Here is a 24,051-nt window from a genome sequence, read left to right on the forward strand (position 1 = left end):
ACACTCTACAACAGCAACACTTACCACAAGAAGAAAGAATAGTTAAAGTGATTATCACTATTATGCTTGGCAAATATTTATTTGTCTATCAATATAGAGTTCAGTCGTCGCTGGTGCACGCTAAATGATGGCGTTTTCAGCTACTACGAAAGTGACAAGAACTCAAACCCAAATGGAGCTCTCAAGGCTTCAGAGATCGTGTGTTTGGCTTCCGACAACGACGACAGACATGGGTACGCAAACACCCACACACTGTCCGTCGTAAATGCACATTTACAGCAAAAATGCAACGACACCTTGTAATGTTAAGCGAGATGAATCGTATGTCTCCTCCTTCTCTTTCTTAAATTTCCCAGTGTCTGCTCCTCTAACCTCCTTTTTTTTTTTTTTTTTTTTTTTTTTCCCAACCCCCAGGTACAACAATACATTTGAAATTTATACAGAGTCTGAGCGTCTCTACCTGTTTGGCACCGATGACTCAGAAGTCAAATCCCAGTGGGTCAAGTCTATCGCCAAGGTAACAATCAAATACATATATTCAGCTTAACGGAGAGATTTGTGATTTTTCTTTATTTCTAGTCAAATAAGAAAGCTCTTATAAGTGGTGTTAGCAGATTAAGCTTGGTGTCAGTGATCAGGACAGTGCTCGCTGTTGTTTATTTTATCAAAGCACAACTTTCTTTACGACTGACGTGATCGTGTGAAATGAAACAACAGTCATTTTATCTCAACGGCTGAAAGGGCAAAGTGTGTGCACTCAAATTTCATTAGTTATTGTGAGACCAGTCAGATGTGTCAGAGTTATGCACAAGGTCATGAACAACCTGTGACACAACCAGTTTCCTGGAGGATTGTCTCTTTCCACAGCTCTTGGGGAGAAGGCCGAGATAGTAACTGGACAGAATGTAACCAGAATCGAGGCTGAATTTGTTGCCACCCACACTGTGTTCTTCAAGCAGTGACAAATAGTATTCGTTTTTAAAAGCTTGAATTTAAATGAAATAAAATAAAATGTAGCTCATAATAAAAAAGAAGGGCAAGGATGATTTTGTACAAACCCTGGTTTGAGACCAGGAGGAGGCACAGATCCCTTGGGGATTGCGTCAGGAAGATCCTTAGGCGTAAAAATCTGCCAGATCAAAATATGTGGAGCTCTTTCCCGTTTTTGAAAAGGGAGCAGCCTAAAGAAGCTTCAGTACAAACGCTGTATGTCCTTTGCTTGTAGGCCTTTATTCCAGTCTCTGCAGAACCTTTGCTGAGATTGAATTCTGAGAGGATTGGGAAGCTGATGTGCAAAGATGGCTTGAACCTACAAAGGTCCAAAGTTGGGTGGTTTGCTCTGGAGGGGTCTGTACTTCACGTTTACCTGGAAGGCAGTCAGGTGGAGGAGATCCACCTCCGCAAACTGAACGAACTATGTGAGTAAGACACGCAAACATGGATTTAATCACTGTGCGAGTGCTCAGCGATTAGAGCACAACAGTTCTTACCCTGTATTTGTGTTTTACAGCAATTCAGCAAGACAATGAAGTCATGGTTCTGGTGGGGAAAGGCAGGTGAGAACGGATCATTTGCGTGCTGATTGACAAATTATTCTTACAGTTTGAAACCCCTTTAAAGATTAACCTGTTTAATTTTTATAGATATTCCTAATGATGAAACGGTTTTCCCTCACATACTCATCTATTAATTCTTCTTTCTTCTTTATTTGTTTCTTCTTCTCTTTTTTTAGAACTCTGTACATAGAAGGAAAGAGAAAGCTGGATTTTTCTTGCTGGTGTGCAGCTATCCAGGCAGCTGCAGGGAGTGGAGGAGACAGGCTGCACGAGCAGCAGCTCACGGAGACGGACATACCGGTGATCGTAGATAGCTGCATTAACTACATCACACAGTGTGGTAAGAAACACACACTCACACACATAAGAAACCATTTTTGTGAAGTAAATATGTACTTCATGCATCTTTAGTTTTGTTTATTGTGTTACATTTTGACAGTGCACTATAAAACATTCACACATATATGCAACATTACTTACATAACAAACCAAACAAAGACGACTCCTTACAACACAAGTCATACCTCATATCATGGTAAGCATTGATAATATAACATTTGCATAACATAAAATTTAGTTAACCATCATAGTTCAGCACACAAACAAAAATCCAGGCTCTTGGTTCAGCATGAACTGTAACCTTTTCTATCTTTCTCTGAACTCATGTGGCTATAATAGTTGGACCTTAAGTTTACTGTGTTAAATTCCACTGGATCTATCCACGGAAGAACCATCTTCCTCCTCATCTTTTATATAGCTGTACAGCTTGAACATTGGTTTCACCAGAGTGGCAGAGTTGCTTGTGCTATATCTCTTGCATGAGTTCACAGCTTGAAAAGCTTGACATGTACAACAGTTCAAAGTAGACAAAGATAAAATAGAGGAAATAACATGACTCTTATTTCCTCGAGTGGACATGGGCCTAACTTGCTCTCAGTGTGGTGTGTGAGGTCCATTGTTTTAATTATCTGCACTCATTGTAGAGAAGTGCAGCTGCATCACACTTCTCTCTTTGTGGGTTGACACCGTTTGACATATTGGCCTTCTGGCCTCACCGCTAGCAGCTCTGCTCATGTGATTTTTTTTTTTTCTTCTTTCTTTTTTCCCCTCGTTGTTGTTTTTGCTTTGCCTTCAGATGTCAGTCAGCTCAATGTTTCCAAGCCCTCAGAGGCCAATCGTTGCAGTGTTGAGGCGAAACACTTGATGCATTAAATGTTCTGAATGTTGGAAGATGCAATATAACGATTAAGTTTGAGGAACTTTTGTTTTCTTTTGTCAGTGGTGAAAGAGCTGTTTCTTCCGGTTTAAGTCTGTGTTTGTGTAACATTCTACTCTGTGTGTTTTTGTGTGTGCTTGTTAATGTCCCATCTCTAGGTATGGTGTCAGAGGGAATTTATCGCAAGAGCGGCGTGAACTCTCGTGTGGCAGCTCTGTGCGAGAGGTTTCGTCACGATGCTCGCAGCCTTTGCCTAAGGGAAGGAGAGCATCAGGTGGACGACGTCTCTAACACACTCAAACGGTTTTTCAGGGAGTTGAAAGAGGGAGTGTTCACAACACAGGACTCCCCCTCCTGGCTCAGCACTGCAAGTAAGAGTCATACGATTTTGTTTCTTCATGATTCCTATGTTTCTTATTATTTTACGAGCTTTGAGTATCCTGTAAAACATGTATAGATCAGACACCTGTGGCTCTCCTTAAAAGGGGCAAATTAGTTTTTCTGATGTTTTGATATCATGATACTGCATCTGCTGAGAGACACACTGACAGGCCAGTTTGGAGCCATACTGTTCTAAAACCTGAGCTGGTTTAGTATTGCCATGCCAAAACAAGCAAGGCCTTCCTGGATTAAGAAGTCATCTGTATGGCGGATGACCTGTCATGGTCCCTTTACAGACATGCATTTTGTGGCATTTAGCACATTACAAAATTATTAGCCGAAAATCAATGTCACTGTGCTTTTTTTTTTTTTTTAACAGGGCAGCAAATTTCAACATAGCAATTCTATTTTCAAATTTCTGTTTGCACACAATAACAGAATTATTTTGGAGAAAAACAATAACTAACAGGCTCATGTTATGACCCTGAGCTTTATGAGCCTTAGTACAAACCATTGCTGTGAATTAATGTGCTTTAACTTAAACTTTGTACCCTTATAGACTGTTTGAGCAGTCACTTGAGAAAGCATCATGTCAAAAACACAAGAAAGCAGTTTAGACTTGTGATAAAGAGTTATGGCTGCTCATAAAGCAGAGATGGATATACATCGTTATCACAGTGTTTCCAAGTGTCAAGAACTGGAGTGAGAACTATCATTAGGAAAGTGACACACAGCACACAACAAGCCTGACAGAGGCAGGAAGTGAAAGATTCATTAAAGAAAACCTGTGAGAGATGTGTCCAAAGACCACAGAACAACTGTCAAGACACTCATGAATAACTTAGTCGACTTGGATTTCCTACTCTCAAAGAAGACTGTCACTAGAAACCTGCGCAGGAACCATGAGGTTGCAGACGAAGGAAAAGTCCACTTCTGCAGAAGACGTACCTTCAAGACAGACTAAAGCATGCTAAGGACAACCTGAAGAAACATTATGCATATGGGAGTGTGTCCTTTTGTCAGATGAGATGAGACGAAACAAAGGCTCTGTAGCCACAGTGACTTATGTTTGGAGAAAAAATGGAGAGGCGTCAACCCATAGAACACCGTCCCCGCAGTGAAGCATGGTGGTGGGACTATTATGCTGTGGAGATGCTTCATAACGTCTGGAAGTGGGCATCTTGTCAAAATGGAAGGAAGAGTGAAGGATATGTGAAGATTTTGAAAGAAAACCTCAAACAGTTGGCAGCAAACCTGGATCTCAGTCATCACTTTGTCTTCCAACACAACAGTGACTCAAAACATACATCGCACCTGATGAACAACTACCAGCCTGTGTAAAGCTTTAGAGAGTCTCGCTCGGGAGACGAGTGTGGGTCTTGTTGACAACTACAGCAAATGACAGCAGGCTGTTTTCCAGTAAAAAGGATTTGCAAATAACTATTAATAACCTTGACCCTGGTAGTTTTTGTTTTTTGTGAAACAATTTAGTTTCTGTGTGCAATGTAAAAAATAAAAACAAAAAACTAAACATCCAAAACAAAACTAGGATGTTTGGGGAAAGCTGTGTTTTAAAAATCGCTTGCTATGTTTAACAGAAACCTTTTTTAATTTTTTTTGTGTAAGTTTTAAACTTTCATGAGGAGGGTCCTCATCTGTCCTCATCTGTCCTCATCTGTAGCTTTTAGTCCCTCTGCACTTTAATCTAGTTTACAAGGAAGGACCACAACCCTTTTGTATTTTATCTTGGGTTTGGGTGTTTAGTGTTGATGTTGGGCGTCATTGTTTAGGGATTTTTCAACAATCGAAATTATTGCAGTACATAACTGCCTCTTACTATTTGTAGTCTTACACCGAAAACAGCTTTTAGCACAACTTTTCCAGTCTTTTTTGCCCCAGTAACATAAGCATTTGACAATGTACTGGTTTCAAATTGAAAATGAGCATATAATGCTAGTATTGCAGGGATTTAATGATATGTTTGTCATTGTAATTCTAGTGTTTTGTTTTTTTTAACACTGAAGCTAAATTGAACATACAGTGCAAAGAGAATGAGTTTAAAGATATGCTGCAGCTGTGTGTCTGGTACCATCATCTTGTTATTGTTTTCAACCAAAGACCTACACACTGCTGGCCATTTTTAATATATACATGCCAGTTTAAACAAAAATGCTCTTTGTTTTAGAAGTCTAGAGTCCTTTTTCATCAGGCCTCTCTTCAGCCTTTCTCCCTGTTTTGATCTTTTGTGCTCTCGTCCTGTGCTTTTTTTTTTTCTTTTTTTTTTCGTTCCATCTTACCCTCCCAGCTCTTTCTTTGATCCTGGCCGTTTTACTATAAATATCCTCTGTGTTCATAATTTTATTTAATAATTTTACTTTTCTCCTCATCTTCTTCTCTCTTCCCCAGCCATTCAGGATGAAAGTACTAAAATCTCCCAGTACAAGCAGTTCTTGAACAAACTGCCTCATGTCAACAAGGCAACACTACAAGCCCTTATCGAGCATCTCTACTGGTGAGAACTGATACACAGTGACTGATACCATCTTATCACCTCTCCCTGAGTATGTATTTGTGCACAGACTTGTGTGTTTTTTTTTTACCGCTTGTGTTTCAGCGTGCAGCACTTTTCGGATGACAACCAGATGAACAACCATAATCTGGCCATCGTGTTCGGTCCCACACTGTTCCAGACTGACGGGAAGGACTATGCCGCTGGCCGCGCCATTGAAGACCTCATTGAGCACTACAAACTCATCTTTGAGGTCAGTGCTGATAACAAAGGTGGTAATGCTTCTATGCTAACACATCAGGGATTTAAAAACACTTTTCAGTGGTGTAGAGGTCTAAGTGTTCGTCTTATCTTTTTATCTTAAAGATCAAGCTTCACTGTGATTACAACACAGTGCAGTGATTCTGCACTTTGAAGAATCAGTGCAGATTTTAAATGTTGATACATTTTTATTTGTGGTTGAATTACTCTGCTTATGCTCTCTTGCAGGTGGATGAGCAGCAGCTGAACAAGCAGATAGAAGTGATTGAAGTTATCCACAAAATGCGGAATTTGAAAAATGTGAGCAACATACAATAAACTTTAAACAAAGAATGGTTCAGTGACCTGACATATTTCAGAGGCAAGATTTAGGAAAATCATTGAAAATATTACAATATAAACGCAGAACTAAAACTAAGAATATTTCTTCTATATTTTTAGTTTAGTTTTTCAAATTGTGTCACTTAGAATTTCTTTCAGAAGTCCAGCTTTGGTAAAAGTGTGAATTTTTTCCCATGCAGTTTCAGTTTTTAGCTTAGTTTTAGTTAATTATAATAAACTTGGTGGATTTCTTCGGTGAGATTAAACAGTCATTTCCACAGCCATCATCAGAACATATCAGCAAATGAAGGAAATTCTTCTGGATCGGTTTTCTATCCCGCTGGGATACATCATATTTCCAAAAGCCATCACACACACACGAACTTGATTGACATCCCAATCTTAATCTAAAGGGTTTAATATGATGCTTCAACACTTCTAGGAAGGCTTTCCACAACATTCAGGAGAGTGTTTATGGGAATTTTTGACCAGAATCACATTTGTGAGGTCAGATGCTAATGTTGGATGTGAAGCGGCTTGCAGTTTGTAATTCATCCTGAATGTGTTAAGGGTTCATTACTGAAACTAAGGCGCCAAACCCAAGTCTTAGAAAAGCAACCACTCACCATAATCCCCCCTCCACCAAACTTTACACTTAATTTATTATGTTAATTTCTAGTTTATCACCTGCCTGTGTAATTAACCTTTATTATTGTTCAGTTGATCTCAGTGAAATGTGTTGTGTGAAGTGTTTTGACTTGTTTGAACACTGCATTTGGTTATCTGTGTATACGCTTTTTTTTATCATCGCAGTTTTTCTGTCTGATCATTTGTTTGTTTGTGTGCCCTAAACTTCAGCCTCCTTCTGAACGAGGAGGTGACTTCATTTGTACTGTGTACCTGGAGGAAAAGGCCAGTGGAGAGAGACATGTGAAGGTGGGTTGGAATTCACCAAATAACACATTTATTTATTTAACAACCCAGTTCTTTCATCTGGCACACATCAAGTTCCACAGTAACGAACAGGCTGGTGTTTATAGAAAACAAATATTTCCACTCTTCCCACAGATTCCTGGTTCTATGACAGCATTAGAGCTCACACTGGAGATTCTGGACCAGCGTAACATCCCAATTAAAGACAAAGATTACTGGAGCTGCTGGGAGATCTGCTGCAAGGAAGAAATGGGTAAGACTGATTAAAAAGATGAAGGGAGGCAGGACAAATGCCAAACAGCATTTGTTTTTTATGCTGATGCAGATTTAGAATTTATAGGGTATTTTGTAAACTCTGTCTTAATTATTCTGTTTTTTTCATTAATATGGTACAGGGCTATTTTGCTTTGGAAAATGACAGTTTACTAGGACTAATGCAAAAAAAAAAAAAAATTGCCTGCAACAGTGTGGCTGCAAACTGCAGTTTGTTTTGCATCTGGTATGTGACCTGTCTGGTTCCCTACAAGGAAGCGACAGTATGAAAATGACAGTAGCAGTAATCTGCAGATTAAAGAGGAAATGGAGCAGTAATGATGAGAAATTGAAGGAAATTGTTGTTGTTGATGGGAAGAGAAGGAAGGAATTTACCGCTACAGACGGTGTCATTTACTACAGATTGGTATGTAGATTTACAAAACAAAATTCTTCCAGGATGTAAGGTGAGATTTACGGAAATATGTATTTATAGCATCCAAAAATATGAAGCTGTACCAGTTATGTCATCAAGCGCTCAGCATGTTTGTCTGACACTTTGACCCTATTGAGGAATGCAGATGTGCAAAGTTCTTTGTCATCCAGAAATGCCCCAAGTTTGCATCATGTTTTCACACATGCTCTCTTTCTGCCTGCTCTGTTTTTCAGAACGACCGCTGCACTATCAGGAGCGAGTCTTGCCCATTGTTCACTCCATCGGCACAGAGTCTCATCTGCTTATCAAGAAACATGCTGCAATGGAGGCCATCACTCTTTACCTGTGTAAATACAAAACAACAGAATCATTGCTGCACTGTTTGGTCTGCCACATTGTGGCATGCTTGCATCAATTTCAGTTATCTGGCCTTCTGTCCTGCAGCCAGTAAACCGGACGCATCCAAGCACGGGATGATAAAATTCAGAGAGGAGCGAAGCATCTTGGGTTTGGGCCTCACCAGTTTTCATGAGCGTTATTTCATCCTCAATTACAACTCGCTCAGAATGTACAAGGACGTCAGAGTAAGATCTACAGACATACTTTTATCATTTTATTTGTTATCTCCTTCGTAGACTCGTTAACTAATTTTTCCTTTTTTCCCCACTGTCTGTCAGAGTAACCGTCCAGAACGTGAATGGCCAGTGAAAAACTTGAAGGTTTACCTTGGTATAAAGAAGAAACTCCGTCCTCCCACATGGTGAGCACCTGTGCTGAATTACCAGTGTCACACTATTCTCATGAGTGCTTAGTGGCAAAGCAGCAGGTGGCTGCTGTAAATGGAAACTGCTGTCACACCAGGAGGAAGACTGGCCATGCAAATTATCGCTTCAGTGGGCACAAAAAATGTATTTACTGGGAATAACAATTTTCTGGGATTATCTGATCATGAATAATTGGATATCTGGCCACTCATTCTCCAGCTTTATACAAGTGTAACACCTCTGCACTACATTGCTGTTGGCAGGAGCAGCTAGTGCTACCCCTACTGATCAAAATGCATCTTTTTGATCTCAAATTACCTCAGTTTTGTTAGCTTGAACCAAATTGGTTGATGCCCTTGAGCTTCCTTGTTTCATAACTTTAAAAGTTTACACAGAGCAACTTCTGCAGCTCGGCTCATGCTTAAAGGGATAATTAACGACTAAACTTGAATTATTAATTTACGAACTCTACAGTTTCTTTATCTGAAGTAGCTGTTTGGGCCTTGTAAGCAGAGTGACCACTAGGGGGCAGGCTGACACTGTGAATCCTAAGAAGCTGAATTGCTGTTAAAGTGATTTGTATGTTTATTTTTAGTTGGGGACTGACAGTTCTGTATGAGAGCATGAAACAAGAGAAGCCCGAGAGACAGCAGTGGTGAGTACTTATTCAGTGCTCTCTTTTTTATAATACACAACTTTCAGGCTCTGATTACGTCACCAGCAATGTTGGTTTATTGGCTGGAAAAATGAGTAATACCGAAAACAAACAGCCGCAGGAGCATTTTTTTCCGCTAATTGGCTTGATTTGCAACAGGTCAGTAACTTGATCGGCTATAAAAAGAGCATCTTAGGCAGAGATTCTCCATTATGCAAAAAACACTCTACAAATTGTGCAATAATTTCAGAAAAATGTTCCTCAATCTAAAAATGAAAAGCCTGTGAATATCCCATCATCTACATAATCTATGGCCCATAATAACTTCAGAAGATTTAGGAAATCTGCAGAAATCTCCGTATGTAAGGGACAAGGTCAAAAATCATGCCTGTAAATGCCTGTAAGCTGCTTGCTTGGGCTCAGGAAGACTTCCAGAAATCATTATCTGTGAGCACAGCTCATCGTGCGGTTCATGAATGCAGGTTAAAGCGCTATCGTGCAAAGAACCAGAAACACATGAAGATGTGAATGGACTGAGACAAAGTGGAAAACTGTTCTGTTGTCAGAATGATTAGCATTGTGCAAAACATGGACACTGCAGTCTCTAGATTAAAGCAGAGAGGGACCTCCGTGCTCATGTCTGATGGTACCTGCATGCATTAATACATAAATACATACAATACATACTTACATACATACATAGAACTGGCAGCTGGCACATCTGGAAAGACACAATTAATGATGAAAGATGTCCAGAGGTTTTAGTTTATCACATGCTCCCATCCAGAAAGCCTTTCAGGGGATGCCGTGCATATTTCAGCAAGATGATACTAAACTGCATGCTGCATCTATTACAACAGCATGGCTTTGCTGTCGAAGAGTCCAGGTGCTGAACTGGTCTGCCTGTAGAAAACATTAGTAAGGTGGAGTAAGTAAGCCGTGAGGTTCAGCAGCTATATATATCTGATATCAGACGAGAATGGGAATAGATTTCTCTCACAGAAGTTGGCAGCTCAAATTTTTAGAGACGTGTTGCTGGCGTCAATTTCAATTTCAGGTTTCATTGTTCTATTGTGAATAAATCCAAGTTCATGAGATTTGCATTGTGCTTAGGGCTGGGCTATATCATACCGTTTACGGTAATACCGGTGTAATGTTGGGCAACGATAGGAAAATGAAATATTGCAATAGAATATGGGTAAAACGCGCATGCGCAATGCCTTTGTTTACATACACACATGGCGGCGATGCAGAATGAGAAGAGCGAAAGCAGATCGTTAAATGAAATAGATGAACCAGAATTGGTTTGTAAAAATGCTGCAACTTCAGTGGTGTGGAACTGGTTTGGCTTTCATCCGTCAGATACACAACAAAGCACTATTTTTGGTAGAACGTGCTAGCGGGCCGTCGTTATTACCGTGTTGTTTGGAAAATACGGCACACTTAAAATCAATCCTTTGATTTTTCTGAAAATCGACAGTGCCCCTTATAATCCCGTGTGCCTTATGTATGAATTCTGGTTGTGTTTACTGACCTCGAAACGATTTTATGTCGTACACGGCGCTCGAAAATCTGTCAAATGTTTTAGTACGACTTTGCTAAGCTGATTGATTGATTTGATGGATTGTCGGAGCATTACGACTATCGTAGGCAGGAGCCTCGCGGAGTGATACGTACTGTGCTTCAACATAATATTACCGTATTGTGTGTGCATAACCTCTTTTTAAGTGTTGTGGATATTATACATGGTTATGCTGAGGATATGTCGGCCAATTTCCACTGGAAATGCCTTTTGGTTAAACTGTCAGCAAAGAATTTGCATTTGCACTGTTAATTTTTTATATAACTTTAATGCACTTAAAACAGCTGCTTGTTCAAGTGAAAATACATTGATGTTTTGTTTTGGGTTTTTTTGCACTAATAAAGTTGTGGAGTTGTAAAGTTTTTTGTCTAGTTTTTTTGTCAGTTATATCGTTAACGCAAATTTTCAAATGTATATCGTGATAAATATTTTTGGTCATATCACCCTGCTCTACTTGTGCTTTTATTTATAGTTTAAACAGTTGTATTTGTAAACATTTGTTTCAATACATGAAATATAACTAAAGTCTGTCATTATATTAGATTGCAGCACTAATATAGTGTTTGCAGGAGCTCAGCCTTTGCTCTTCCTGTGTGTCATTTTATTTATTAATTTATTTTTAACTTTATGGCAGCATGGTGATACGGATATAAACACAACCAACTTTGGAGAAAGCTGCTAGATTTTCTGTAGGCTGAGAAAACGGGTCAGATCCCTGCATGAGAGTCTCGAGAAGGAGGCATATAAAAGGTTGACTCCACCTAGGGGGTGAACACACATGAATACACCTATAAACAGGGCTCTGTTCTAAGCTAGGCCTGTTCAGGTATTCACCCTCCGTGTGTGTGTGCGTGTGTGTGTGTGCGCGCGACTGTGTGTACATGTTACACTGGGTATGCATTGTTAGCATCTGTAGTCATCTTTGTAGTTGTAATGGGACAGCTGCTCCCGTCATGCTGTAGGTAGTATAATTTCTTGGTCAGCCTCCATTGCCGTGTCCCTTGCAGCAACAAGCAGACATGAGAGGGAGCAAGGAAGATGCAGAAAGAGGTGGAAGGTAGAGGGGCAAAGAGTCATGCTGAAGGGGAGATACTGTATACTGAGTAAGAAATGTTGACTTTAATGCAGTTAAAATACAACTTTGAGTGGAGAGGGATAAGAAAGTGGAAAAAATAATAATCAAAAGAGCTAGATGAGGAGGCGCCCGTGTGACTGTATCATCCCAATCTTTTTTTTTTTTAATATATCTGCACTAAATGTCCCTTAATGTTCTCAAAACTCTTAGCACATTAATTTTCCCCCCTTTTTTTTTTCTTTTTTTTTTCCTCCTTGCAGCACTATTTTCTCAGCACACCTCGTGCTTAAGCTTATAAGGGTGCTAATAAATTTTAGGAATATTATGTAAATTTTATTCTGTGGCTTTTTGGTAATCCATAATCATAGATGAGCAGCTCTCAGTCTTTTGACGCTGATAATGGCGGGCAGTTAATTGCAAGCAAAAACGAAAAAGTCACATGTAGGAGATACTGTGCTGCATGTATGTGCACTGGAATAGAGAGGCTGTCTCATTTTGAATGCCAGCAAACACTAATGAGCTCTGTTAGGCATTATGAAGTGAACTAGGGAGAGGGAGGAGCTAGGGGTGTGTGTGTGTGTGTGTGTGTGTGTGTGTGTGTGTGTGTGTGTGTGTGTGTGTGTGTGGTGGGTATTCTGTCAAATTCTATGACTGCACCTAATTTTGTGTCAGTTGCATGCTGCATTGCTGTTTTGTTTTTAAAGTCTCTTTGTATCAGTGTTTTGCTGTCTCAGAGGACTTCACTCGAATAATTGTTGGAGTCTAAATTTGTGCTCATAACAGTAATAATCGTATAAATACAGCCTGTTTATTCAGCACAGCAGCATGACTGATGACTCAGAGGGCTATGACGGCAACCTGAGTGGCATGAAATTTGCACGTACATGCATGCAGACACTACAGAGGCACGAATTCGCACTTTTCAGGGACACAGGCACGCACACACAGGCACACACGCTGGATGCTGAAGGTGCAGACACAGTCATTTTCATTTTATGATGATATGTATATATATTTTCCCTGTTTGTTTTGGGCGGAAGTTTAAATTAGTAGTCGTGCTCACTGTTTACGCTTGTGGCGTCACTGTCAGGTGTCATAGGAGAGAACATGTCAATTTCAGTTAACAGTTTTCACTACCTCCCTTTGTTCTTGTTCTTTTTTTTTTTCTTCCAAATTTCCCCTGGTCCTCGAATTCATCTCTGCCTCACTGTTTGCTTGTCTCCCAAGACCCCCCCCCCCCCCCCCCCCCCCCACACACACACACACACACACTCAGCCCACAGTTTGATTTTTATCGCACTGTCTGCTTCACTTATCTGCCTCTATTTATTTGCAGGTATCTCTGCTGTGAGACCCAGTCAGAAATGAGAGAGTGGTATGCTACATTTCTCAGTATTCAGGTATGTCCCTCCCTGAACACCTGCTGAGAGGTGGAAAATTTGTAATAAATCATTTAAATGTGTTATGATTTGTTTTATTTCTTTTGTTGTTATTTGTGAAAACTGTGAATTTCTTGTAAAAACCAAGCAGCGATGCAGAAGTTTTAGAAACTCTAATAAAGAAAGTAAATAAAACAGCACTACTGAAATCAGTAATCCTCACCAGGACCATGTTAAATGATTTAAATAGTTTCCTCACAGTGTAGTAGTATTATATTGTAGTATCGTAACATGTCTGTCTTCTCTCCTCTCGGTTTCTCCTCCTTGGTAAAGTACGATGGTAACGTGTGGCCTCAGGATGGACTCCAGCACAAGCGCGTGAGTCGTGAGTTGCCAGACACACGTCATGGTAACGTGTCACTGATACCACTGCGTGGCAGTGAGAATGAGATGCGGAACAGCGTTGCAGCTTTCAGCCAAGACCAGCTTGCTGTGAGTCAATCTACCAATCACTGGGAGTAATCTACGACAAACCAGGCAGCTCACTGCAAAGCTGCCCAGTTAATCAGAGACTTTCATGCTGCGCAGGTGGTCCAGACCCCTCAACCATGAGCCGAATCAAAGAGCAGTGCAAATTTGCGCACATCCTATACCAATTTTGCACTTTGCGAGTCTGATTTCTATTCAGAATAGAATACATCGGATTGTGCATGAAATCAAGCGTTCAGTCTCCTGAGGCAGAACTTTTCATGCTCAATTTTTCTCTTTGTTAACTTTTCAGTAAAGTTTGAGGGATTCACCTGTGCAGGATCAATAATCTCTGTTTCATGATTTGTCTGTGATTTAACGATCATTGCAGGATCTGGGTTCTTAAAATATTAAACTAATCAATTAAATATATTATGAAATGCAATCTCATGTGGTTTCACGAGCTGCGAAGATGATAAATGATTTGTGTTCAACCAAAACAAAAAAATGTTTTAAGAATCCAGACTGTGTGCAGAGCCTTAGACGATTTTTTTATTTTATTTTATTTTTTGATTGAGCCAGACTTATCCTGGTGAAGCTCTGCCAAAGCCTGCTTCAGAGCACTAAAGACACAAACAATAACACATTCAGAGAGAGCTCATGCTTGCAGGCAAACTATACTTTCACAGCACTGGTGTCTCATCAGCTCACAGAATTGTATTCTTGGCATGAACAAACATCACCTTAGTTCGCCGGACTATATTTTTAAGTTCTCTGACACTGAACCAGACCTGCTTAGCAGCATCAATATTGTGTTCATGCAGCCATCCTAAACCCCTCAGCCCTGTGCTCAGTCGTCGGTGCAGAACAGAACGTCGACAATCTGATGATGCAGTTGTCTCCTCCTGCTCTTTTCTTGTTATCACAAACCGCTCAATATTTTGCTGCAGATTGCAGCAGCACATAAAAATTCATCTCAGCCTGCTGTAACTTCCACCGGCAATAGCCTGATTTCAGGGTTGCTGTGTTGTTGCCTGCCGCATATTTTCTATTGATTCCTGCCTGTTCAGTGTATCGACATGATGTTGGAGTGTGAGAAGAGGCGTGATTGCTGTGGTGATAGGACCACAGAGGATGAGAGAGAGAGTGCGAGTGTGTTAGTAGTTGAGAAGAGATTCACTGCATGTCGATATGTCCAATTTTCGATGTGAAGTGAAAGAGTAAATCTGGTACACAGATTGTGTGTGTTTGTTTGTGTGTGTGTCTGTTTGTCTATAAAATGGACTTTTCTGGCAGTCATTTAACCCTTTCTACACAGTTTTTCCATTTGTATTATTGTAGGGTCTATGCCTGACAATGTAAAGCGCCTTGGGGCAACTGTTGTTGTGATTTGGCACTATTTGAATTCAGGTTAATACATTTTTGTCTGTTTTGTTGTTCATCAAAAATATGCTTATCTTTCAGTTCCTTAAAGATTTTCGATAATGGTCTCAGTAAGGAAGGTAGGACCATTTTATACACATGAGTTTTTTGGGTTTTTTGGTTGTTGTTTTTTTTTTTTATCACACACAAATTCTGTTTTAGTAGCATATTAATTTTGGTCACCCTGAACTGTGTGTCTCCTGTGCATTCAATAGTCTCTGTGCATTTGATCAACCTCACTTGTTGTTGTGCTCGAGTCTCTCAGTACTCAAAGTATTCTGAATATTTTTATTAGTGCATGGGATGCTACATTACCGTCAATTAGCAATTTAGGTTGCTAGGCAATGTGATGGTGTTTGTCATAGTTTGTCATGCATAATTCAGTTTTTGTGGAGATAAAGTAGATGACACCTATCACACCATATTAAAGCTAAAGTGCTTTAATATGGTGTGATAGGTGCAAACTCCTAAAGATGGGCCTAAAGATGTAGTCCATTGCTAGGTGGTTTGATTATGCTAGAATGTCAGATATTATAGCATAATCAGCATAATGTTATAGCATATATATATATATATATATTATAGCTTGTGTAAAGTCTGGTCAGTCTGGTGGTTGAACTCCTGATGATCGTATAAGGAGACTATCTTGAAGGGAAGAGCGGCCAAATTTAAATCAGGCTCGGCTTTGAGCTGTGGAATTTGTAATTTTGATAACACATCATTGTTTAAGTTACTTATGAGTATTTTCTGTGCCAAGTTTCTGAGATACAGCATGCTTCTGTTTCTTATATTTGGACTTTTCTGACTGAAAATCGAGACATCATAAAGTGTGAGTGAAAGTTAAAGTCTCTCAGTTTAAGCCGATCCCTCGGTTCATTGGTCAGGCTGCATGTCCGTGTTTATATGTACTCTTGACCGGAGCTTATTGAGTCCGCATCTCATGAGCAGCCTCATATCTGGTTGCCATGGCTCCGAGACATCTGTGGTCTGAATGAGAATTTTAAGCTTGACCTCCTGGGGGACTTTTAAAAATGTTGTGAAACTAATTTTAGGTTTAGGGAGAACACTGAAAGCTAGTTTCACTAAGTGAAGCTGCAAGTCTTACCAGATGTTTATGAATGAGAAGATCTGCTTGTGATATTTGTTTTCTTTTATTTTGGTGAAAGGCTGACTGTCTGAATGTTTTCTTTCAAGGTTGGATCATCGGCCTCATCGGATGTCCCCTAGACATTCCAGTGACGACTTCATTCCCGAGGGGCAGACACTGAGAAAAACACTTATAATGTATGCGGATAATGGCCTTGCACCTCCTTTGAACACGTGCTGGAATGAAAAGAATTCAGCAGACAACAGGATCACACCGCTTTCCGTGCACAGATGAAGTGAATGAAGAGAAACAGTTTGTCAGACCACAGTTTCCCTGAAGAGGCCAGAATCGATTCCAACCTGACTTGCACCTAATGTTTCCACTGGACTCATAAGAGACAAACTTTTATTTCTTTATATATATATATATATATTTTTTTTTTTTTTGGGGGGCACACAAAAGACCAGTAATCCTGGGCACCAGCACAGCATGGTCTGCAGGTTTTTGTTTTAGACATCAAAAGCTTGACATTGATTTTGCAGCCGAGTCATATTTTTAAACGTTCTGTACTCTTTGCTCAACAAATCATCGGATCAGTGTGCAGTTTAAATTAAGTAATTGTAGCTTTTGTGACGTTGATATCAGAGGACACTGTGACCTGATTTTCTCACTGGAGTTTGTTCCAAGGGGACCAAACTGGACTGAAAAATGACAGGTGATGGATGATGTTAGTCCACGGGACATTGGCCGGTGCTGTGGAAAACCTTAGTCCGAGGGTTTTTTTGTGCTTTTTGCCACTTTTGTGCACATGTGCAGCACTGTGCATAGAGTGCGTTTACATGGGGATATGAAGACCTTCAGGGAGTAAAGCAAGGAGAATCTTGTGCTGAAAAAAGGCATTATTTTTTTCTCTTTTTCCTTTATCTTTTCTTCCCATCCTCACAGGCACTGCATCCTCTTTGTAGATGATTTTTTTTTAAATAAATCCTGAGCTACAGAATACAGCACATTAACCAGCAGTATTTATAACGTTTTAGATTATGTGTTAGTCGCTTTTTCAATATCTTCTTTATGCACAGCTTAGAATCTTCGCGGGATCGTGTTTTTTATAGTAAGGAGCACAAAAGTGGTGCTGAATAATCTGTAGGTACAAGAAACGAAGTGCTTTACGATGCTCCGTCATTCCTTCTACATGAATCCAACCTTGTATATATTTAATGTAAAGAAATTAATCTGTCAACAGTTGCCTTACCAGCATCGCTGAGCAATTCCTCGTCGTCGCTTCCTTTTAATGTTCTCACCTGTGGGATTCCCGTAATGTAAAGATTTATTTATTTTGACAGCAGAGGACGCTGTGATGCTGTGTTTTCTCAACCTGAGTTGGTGATGATCTTCATCAACATGTGTAAACACCTTGAAGTTGAGTTCCTGTGAAGAATATGTATTTACAGTAGTGTGCCATTAACTGCCCTCTGACCTCAGCAGGAGTCCTGAAGACTCAACTGTGTAATAGCACGTTGTATACAAAGTATTCACTCTGTACTTCTTAGTGGTTTATTGTTTTACAACATTCATTTAGAGTGGGTGTACTTACTTTCCAAAGGTTCTTGGCGCTGATCGTCAGATTTTAGTTTTCAGGTTTAAAGGTAGCCTGTGTATAAGTTGTAGCTTTCAGGTTCCGGTGTGATCTAACATAAATAGTCGCTCACACCTGTGTTGCACAAAAAGAATCCCTTTTATGTGATTTCTGGAACACTTAGCTGAAGTATCGATGGGTTAAAATATGCAGGTGATTATTTTAAATGTTTCACATAATGTGGATTTTTTTTTTTTTTAATCTCGATCACTCTCATCCTTTTTACATCATTACAATTCAAAGTTGTAAAACAAAAGTCCAACAGAGGCTGTTAGATACTGTTTATAGATGGTGTGTTTCTTTGTCCCTGCCTTTTGTATTCTGTTACTGTGCATTTTACAAATTATTGCATCTCTAAAACTCTAATAAACACATTCTGCTAGTTGCTTGTTTCCTGTGGAACATGCATACTCCTTTTACTCTTGGAAGAAATCTCTCTTCCAGAAGGTTGATGTCCTCCAGCTCTGCTTTGCCCTCATGGTAATCTACTTGCTTCTTCTGTGCCTTTATACACAGTACAGCACTTCACGGGGTAGCTGTGAAAACATGGGCTCGGATACAGATGCACATACACTTTGGAGAGAAACTTTGGTGAGCCCTGCAGGTTTTATAACGGTGTCATGCTACACTTATAAAAAGGAAGACTATTGATGAGCTCTGAGGAAAAATGTCAGCTGTGTGGGTGTGTGGGGTACAGTGATCATAGGGAGGCCCCTGAGGAAGTTTCCTGCGTGTGTGAGAGGGACTGAGTCACAGTGGTCCACCAGCACTCCAGTGCGCTCTTTTTAAACAGATCTGACACATCAGGGTCACCCTGTACCTCGAGACACACCAGAGAGCCCTGCGAGGGATGTGCACACAGGAGATCTTCAGCAAAACATTCTCAAACACGCACAGGAGGCCTAGCGGGCAAGAACACACACAAACACAGTGGCCTTTATTATATAGGTCATGACAGCAGTTGCATAAAGCAGAAGGATGGAGACAGATGTTTAGGGGGGGAAAAAGACCATGAATGGGAAACGAGGGTAAGGATAATGGTACTTTGTGTACAAATGAGTGCTTTACAGTTTGAACAAACGGCTGTTGTGCCTTTATGTGAAAAACATCATTTCATGTGGAATAGATATCAGCTGAAATTGAACTAGAGCCTGCCTGTACTTTTGTATAATCCCAGTTTGCATCACAAGATGGTGCAGTGAGTCAGTGTGACCTGTATTTAACCACATGAGTCATTAAGAACAGTTCTACCTACATTGGCGGACTGGGGCGAAAACACACGTCATGGTGAAAGTTCGACTTGAATTCAGCAGTGAAAAAGACGCCTCTAAGCCTTACGCCTCCTCTGAAAAAAAATTTGAAATTCTCACTTGACAAACAATAGAAGGGACAACGGCCTCCCGCAGAAATCTGGACATCCACCTGTGTTTCCTTTATTTCCACTCAGGGCACACAACAACAAGAACAGCGTGAGTGAGTGGAGCCTGAATTGGTTTTCACTGCGTGCTCCACTGCATCGGAAGACAATCAGTGGTGGGTTCGAGTACACAATGGCAGAATTAAAGATTTCTCATTATCTGATTGTTTATCAGAATATATCTCCAAGCGCAAAACTGATTCAGACAACCATGCAGACATAAATCAGGAATGGTAACGTTTGGATTGCACCATTTTCAGTAATTGTGATCAGCAGAATCACGACTGACACATTTGGCTTGCCATTGATTACTGATAGATTTTTCACGCTCCCCCCATATTAACCACAATTATTTGCGATTGTCCACGTGTTCCCAGTGTTTCAAAAAGTGACCCGTGGAATCGGTTTGGCCATAAACTGCAATCTGGGTTTGAGTTTGACTAGAAACGAAAATGCAAAACCCAGTTTCACGTGAATTCTCTGCCATACAGTCAGGTTCTCTGCAGTCAACCACAGTGGATTTTCACTCATACAATCAAAACGTGATTGAAGCGCAGATTTTGATCTCTAACTTCAGGATTTTAACAAAAGGTTTACATGAGCTATTTAGGAATTACAGCCATTTTAACACACGGTCTCACATTTTCCGAGGCTTAAACATTCATGAACATCTACAGTAATAATATATTTCTTGCCCACCACTTTAATCACACTCTAGATCTTGTTTTAACATATGGCATAGAAACTGAACATTTAACAGTGTTTCCTGAAACCCCTCTCCTGTCTGATCATTTCCTGATAACATTTACATTTACAATAATTGATTACACAGCGGTGGAGAGTAGACTTTATCAAAGTAGATGTCTTTCTGAAAGAGCTGTAACTAAGTTTAAGAATATAATCCACCCACTGTTATCATCTTCAATGCCCTGTACCAACATAGAGCAGAGCAGCTATCTGAACGCTACTCCAACAGAAGTCGATTATCTTGTTAATAATTTCACCTCCTCACTACGTACGACTCTGGATACTGTAGCTCCTGTGAAAACTAAGGTCTCTAATCAGAAGTACCTGACTCCGTGGTATAATTCTCAAACACGTACCCTAAAGCGGATGACTCGTAATCTGGAGAGGAAATGGCGTGTCACAAATTTAGAGGATCATCATTTAGCCTGGAGAAATAGTTTGCTGCTTTATAAGAAAGCCCTCCGCAAAGCCAGAACATCTTACTATTCATCACTGATTGAAGTAAATAAGAACAACCCCAGGTTTCTCTTCAGCACTGTAGCCAGGATGACAAAAAGTCAGAGCTCTTGTGAGCCAACAATCCCTTTAACGTTAACTAGTAATGACTTCGTGAACTTCTTCACAAATAAAATTTTTATCATTAGAGAAAAAATGACCAGTAATCATCCCACAGATGTAATATTATCTACAGCTACTCTTAGTACCATTGATGTTAAGTTAGACTCTTTTTCTCTAATTGATCTTTCTGACTTAACTTCAATAATTACTTCCTCCAAACCATCAACGTGTCTTTTAAACCCCATTCCTACAAAACTGCTCAAAGAAGTCCTGCCATTAATTAATTCTTCGATCTTAAATATGATCAACCTATCTCTAATAATCGGCTATGTACCACAGGCCTTCAAGCTAGCTGTAGTTAAACCTTTACTCAAAAAGCCATCTCTAGACCCAGCAGTCTTAGCTAATTATAGGCCAATCTCCAACCTTCCTTTCATATCAAAAATCCTTGAAAGAGTAGTTGTCAAACAGCTAACAGATCATCTGCAGAGGAATGGCTTATTTGAAGAGTTTCAGTAAGGTTTCAGAGCTCATCACAGCACAGAAACAGCTTTAGTGAAGGTTACAAATGATCTTCTTATGGCCTCTGACAGTGGACTCATCTCTGTGCTTGTCCTGCTAGACCTTAGTGCAGCGTTCGATACTGTCGACCATAATATCCTATTAGAGCGATTAGAACATGCTGTAGGTATTACAGGTACTGCACTGCAGTGGTTTGTATCATATCTATCTAATAGACTCCAATTTGTGCATGTAAATGGAGAGTCCTCTTCACACACTGAGGTTAATTATGGAGTTCCACAGGGTTCAGTGCTAGGACCAATTCTGTTTACATTATACATGCTTCCCTTAGGCAGTATCATTAGAAGACATAGCATACATTTTCACTGCTATGCAGATGACACCCAGCTCTATCTGTCCATGAAGCCAGATAACACACACCAATTAGTTAAACTGCAGGAATGTCTTAAAGACATAAAGACCTGAATGGCCGCTAACTTTCTGCTTCTTAATTCAGATAAAACAGGTTATTGTACTCGGCCCTGAAAAGCCTAGAAATATGGTATCTAACCAGATTCTTACTCTGGATGGCATTACCTTGGCCTCCAGTAACGCTGTGAGGAACCTTGGAGTCATTTTTGACCAGGACATGTCCTTCAATGCACATATTAAACAAATATGTAAGACTGCGTTCTTCCATTTGCGCAACATCTCTAAAATTTGAAATATCCTGTCTCAGAGTGACGCTGAAAAACTAGTTCATGCATTTATTACTTCCAGGCTGGACTACTGTAATTCATTATTATCAGATGTCCAAAAAACTCACTGAAAAGCCTTCAGCTAATCCAAAATGCTGCAGCAAGAGTACTGACAGGGACTAGAAAGAGAGAGCATATTTCTCCTGTTTTGGCTTCCCTTCATTGGCTTCCTGTTAAATCCAGAATTTAATTCAAAATCCTGCTCCTCACATACAAGGTCTTAAATAATCAGGCCCCATCTTATCTCAATGACCTTGTAGTACCATATCACCCTATTAGAGCACTTCGCTCTCGCTCTGCAGGCCTACTTGTTGCTCCTAGAGTATTTAAAAGCAGAATGGGAGGCAGAGCCTTCAGTTTTCAGGCCCCTCTTCTGTGGAACCAGCTTCCAGTTTGGATTCGGGAGACAGACACTATCTCTTCTTTCAAGATTAGGCTTAAAACTTTCCTTTTTGCTAAAGCATATAGTTAGGGCTGGACCAGGTGACCCTGAATCCTCCCTTAGTTATGCTGCAATAGACATAGGCTGCCGGGGGATTCCCATGATGCATTGAGTTTCTCCTTTCCAGTCACCTTTCTCACTCACTATGTATTAACAGACCTCTCTGCATTGAATCATATCTGTTATTAACCTCTGTCTCTCTTCCACAGCATGTCTTTTATCCTGTCTTCCTTCTCTCACCCCAACCGGTCGCAGCAGATGGCCGCCCCTCCCTGAGCCTGGTTCTGCCGGAGGTTTCTTCCCGTTAAAAGGGAGTTTTTCCTTCCCACTGTTGCCAAAGTGCTTGCTCATAGGGGGTCATATGATTGTTGGGTTTTTTTCTCTGTATCTATGAAGCGCCTTGAGGCGACTTATGTTGTGATTTGGCGCTATATAAATAAAATTGAATTGAATTGAATTGAATAGATGTTCTGCAGCCTCCATCAGTTGGTGTTTGTGGGTCTTTTTCTCTAGTTTTGTCTTTAGTAACTGAAAAGCATGCTCTGCAGGGCTGATATCAGGTCTTGCACAGAAGAGTAAATGTTTCACTTGATTTTCTTTTTTCTGTCCCCTTCAGAAGCAACCAGCACGATAGTCAGCCATTAATTATATAATCAAGCTATCTGTGGTTAACCTACAATTTATTTGTCATTCCTTGTGTCCTTCATTTCACTTTCTGTGCAGTCACCTGCAGTGTTTGGCTGCACGCTGCATCAGCGCGGATTCTGGTAATTACACGGCCCCCTGCTCTCACTCATTCACTCGCTGTGCCAGAGCCGGCTGCTTACCCCTGTGAAACTTTACCGCTTAAGATGAGTTTTGTGGACATCATAAATCAGCTCATATTGTTTGATCTTTGTGCTTCCACACAGAAATCATTTCAGCCTCAAAAATACTGATTCTTCTGCTTTGTTGTCAAGAGAACAGTCCAGCAAGACCTGATGGCGTTAAAGCCGTCGATCTCCGCTGCACTGCAACCATAAAAATGATTTTTTTTTTTTGCTATACTTGTATCAGCAGGCCGTGCTCGTGTCTTTCTGAAGCAGCATGTGTCTCCCCTTGTTAGTGCTGAAGTTCAGTAGCACACAGTAATATAAGCAGCTGTCAGGGAGACTGAAGAGGTGTGAAGAAATGTGCACAGGTGAGAGGGGAAGAACGACAACCTCCTGAGATAAGAAAATCTGCCATCAACTCAGAACTGGATTTGGATTTATGAGGAAAATTTGACTGAGTCACGTGTAATATCACCTCTAAGGACAGTCATTTAACAACAACTGTTACAACTCCCCTCTGCCGTGGTTTTAATGATCTAAATTGTGGCTTAACTTGCCACGGTGAAGAGATAATGGCAGCCACGGAGATGAAAAAGAATGGGGCAAATTATATTTAGATAAGAGCCGAATGGATCAAATAAGTAACGCAGGAAATCGCTGATCATATTCTTTAGGTCAGAGGCCAGATGCATAATTCTGATTTGGATTGAACTATGAGACTCTATTAGAAGTTACTCCAGTTTTAATAATATTGCAACAGGATTTCTAGTTAAGGGAACCTTCAATAGCTGCGATGACAAGTAAACAGAAATCGACAGGGTGAAAAAAACCAAAACCAAAAAACAACCACACTGATAAACATGCAACAAAAAGTCCCAGTGTG

The 24,051-nt window shown here is 40.2% G+C and overlaps 1 protein-coding gene across 3 annotated transcripts in view; it reads left to right on the plus strand.

Annotated features, from left to right (window-relative positions):
- The window catches only part of arap1 (ArfGAP with RhoGAP domain, ankyrin repeat and PH domain 1), a 60,242-nt gene extending 42,104 nt beyond the window's left edge, over positions 1-18,138 (plus strand). For 2 of the 3 annotated variants that reach the window (XM_085379459.1, XM_085379460.1), the window contains 18 exons: positions 98-233; positions 415-517; positions 1,226-1,418; positions 1,511-1,556; positions 1,733-1,896; positions 2,931-3,143; positions 5,560-5,665; positions 5,768-5,915; positions 6,152-6,223; positions 7,103-7,180; positions 7,313-7,430; positions 8,099-8,212; positions 8,310-8,449; positions 8,543-8,625; positions 9,225-9,284; positions 13,278-13,341; positions 13,654-13,812; positions 16,405-18,138. In XM_085379459.1, the coding sequence (XP_085235585.1) occupies positions 98-233; positions 415-517; positions 1,226-1,418; positions 1,511-1,556; positions 1,733-1,896; positions 2,931-3,143; positions 5,560-5,665; positions 5,768-5,915; positions 6,152-6,223; positions 7,103-7,180; positions 7,313-7,430; positions 8,099-8,212; positions 8,310-8,449; positions 8,543-8,625; positions 9,225-9,284; positions 13,278-13,341; positions 13,654-13,812; positions 16,405-16,437 (2,030 nt within the window). In that variant the 3' untranslated portion in view covers positions 16,438-18,138. Of the gene's footprint in view, positions 1-97; positions 234-414; positions 518-1,225; positions 1,419-1,510; positions 1,557-1,732; positions 1,897-2,930; positions 3,144-5,559; positions 5,666-5,767; positions 5,916-6,151; positions 6,224-7,102; positions 7,181-7,312; positions 7,431-8,098; positions 8,213-8,309; positions 8,450-8,542; positions 8,626-9,224; positions 9,285-13,277; positions 13,342-13,653; positions 13,813-15,252; positions 15,291-16,404 lie in introns of all 3 variants that reach the window. The other variant, XM_085379461.1, reaches the window with a different exon arrangement.
- The last annotated feature ends 5,913 nt before the right edge of the window (positions 18,139-24,051 follow it).

The sequence above is a fragment of the Rhamphochromis longiceps genome, linkage group LG14, assembly GCF_057381845.1.
Source record: "Rhamphochromis longiceps isolate RC_006_pf linkage group LG14, R_longiceps_female_GT1.1, whole genome shotgun sequence".
Classification (NCBI taxonomy): domain Eukaryota; kingdom Metazoa; phylum Chordata; class Actinopteri; order Cichliformes; family Cichlidae; genus Rhamphochromis; species Rhamphochromis longiceps.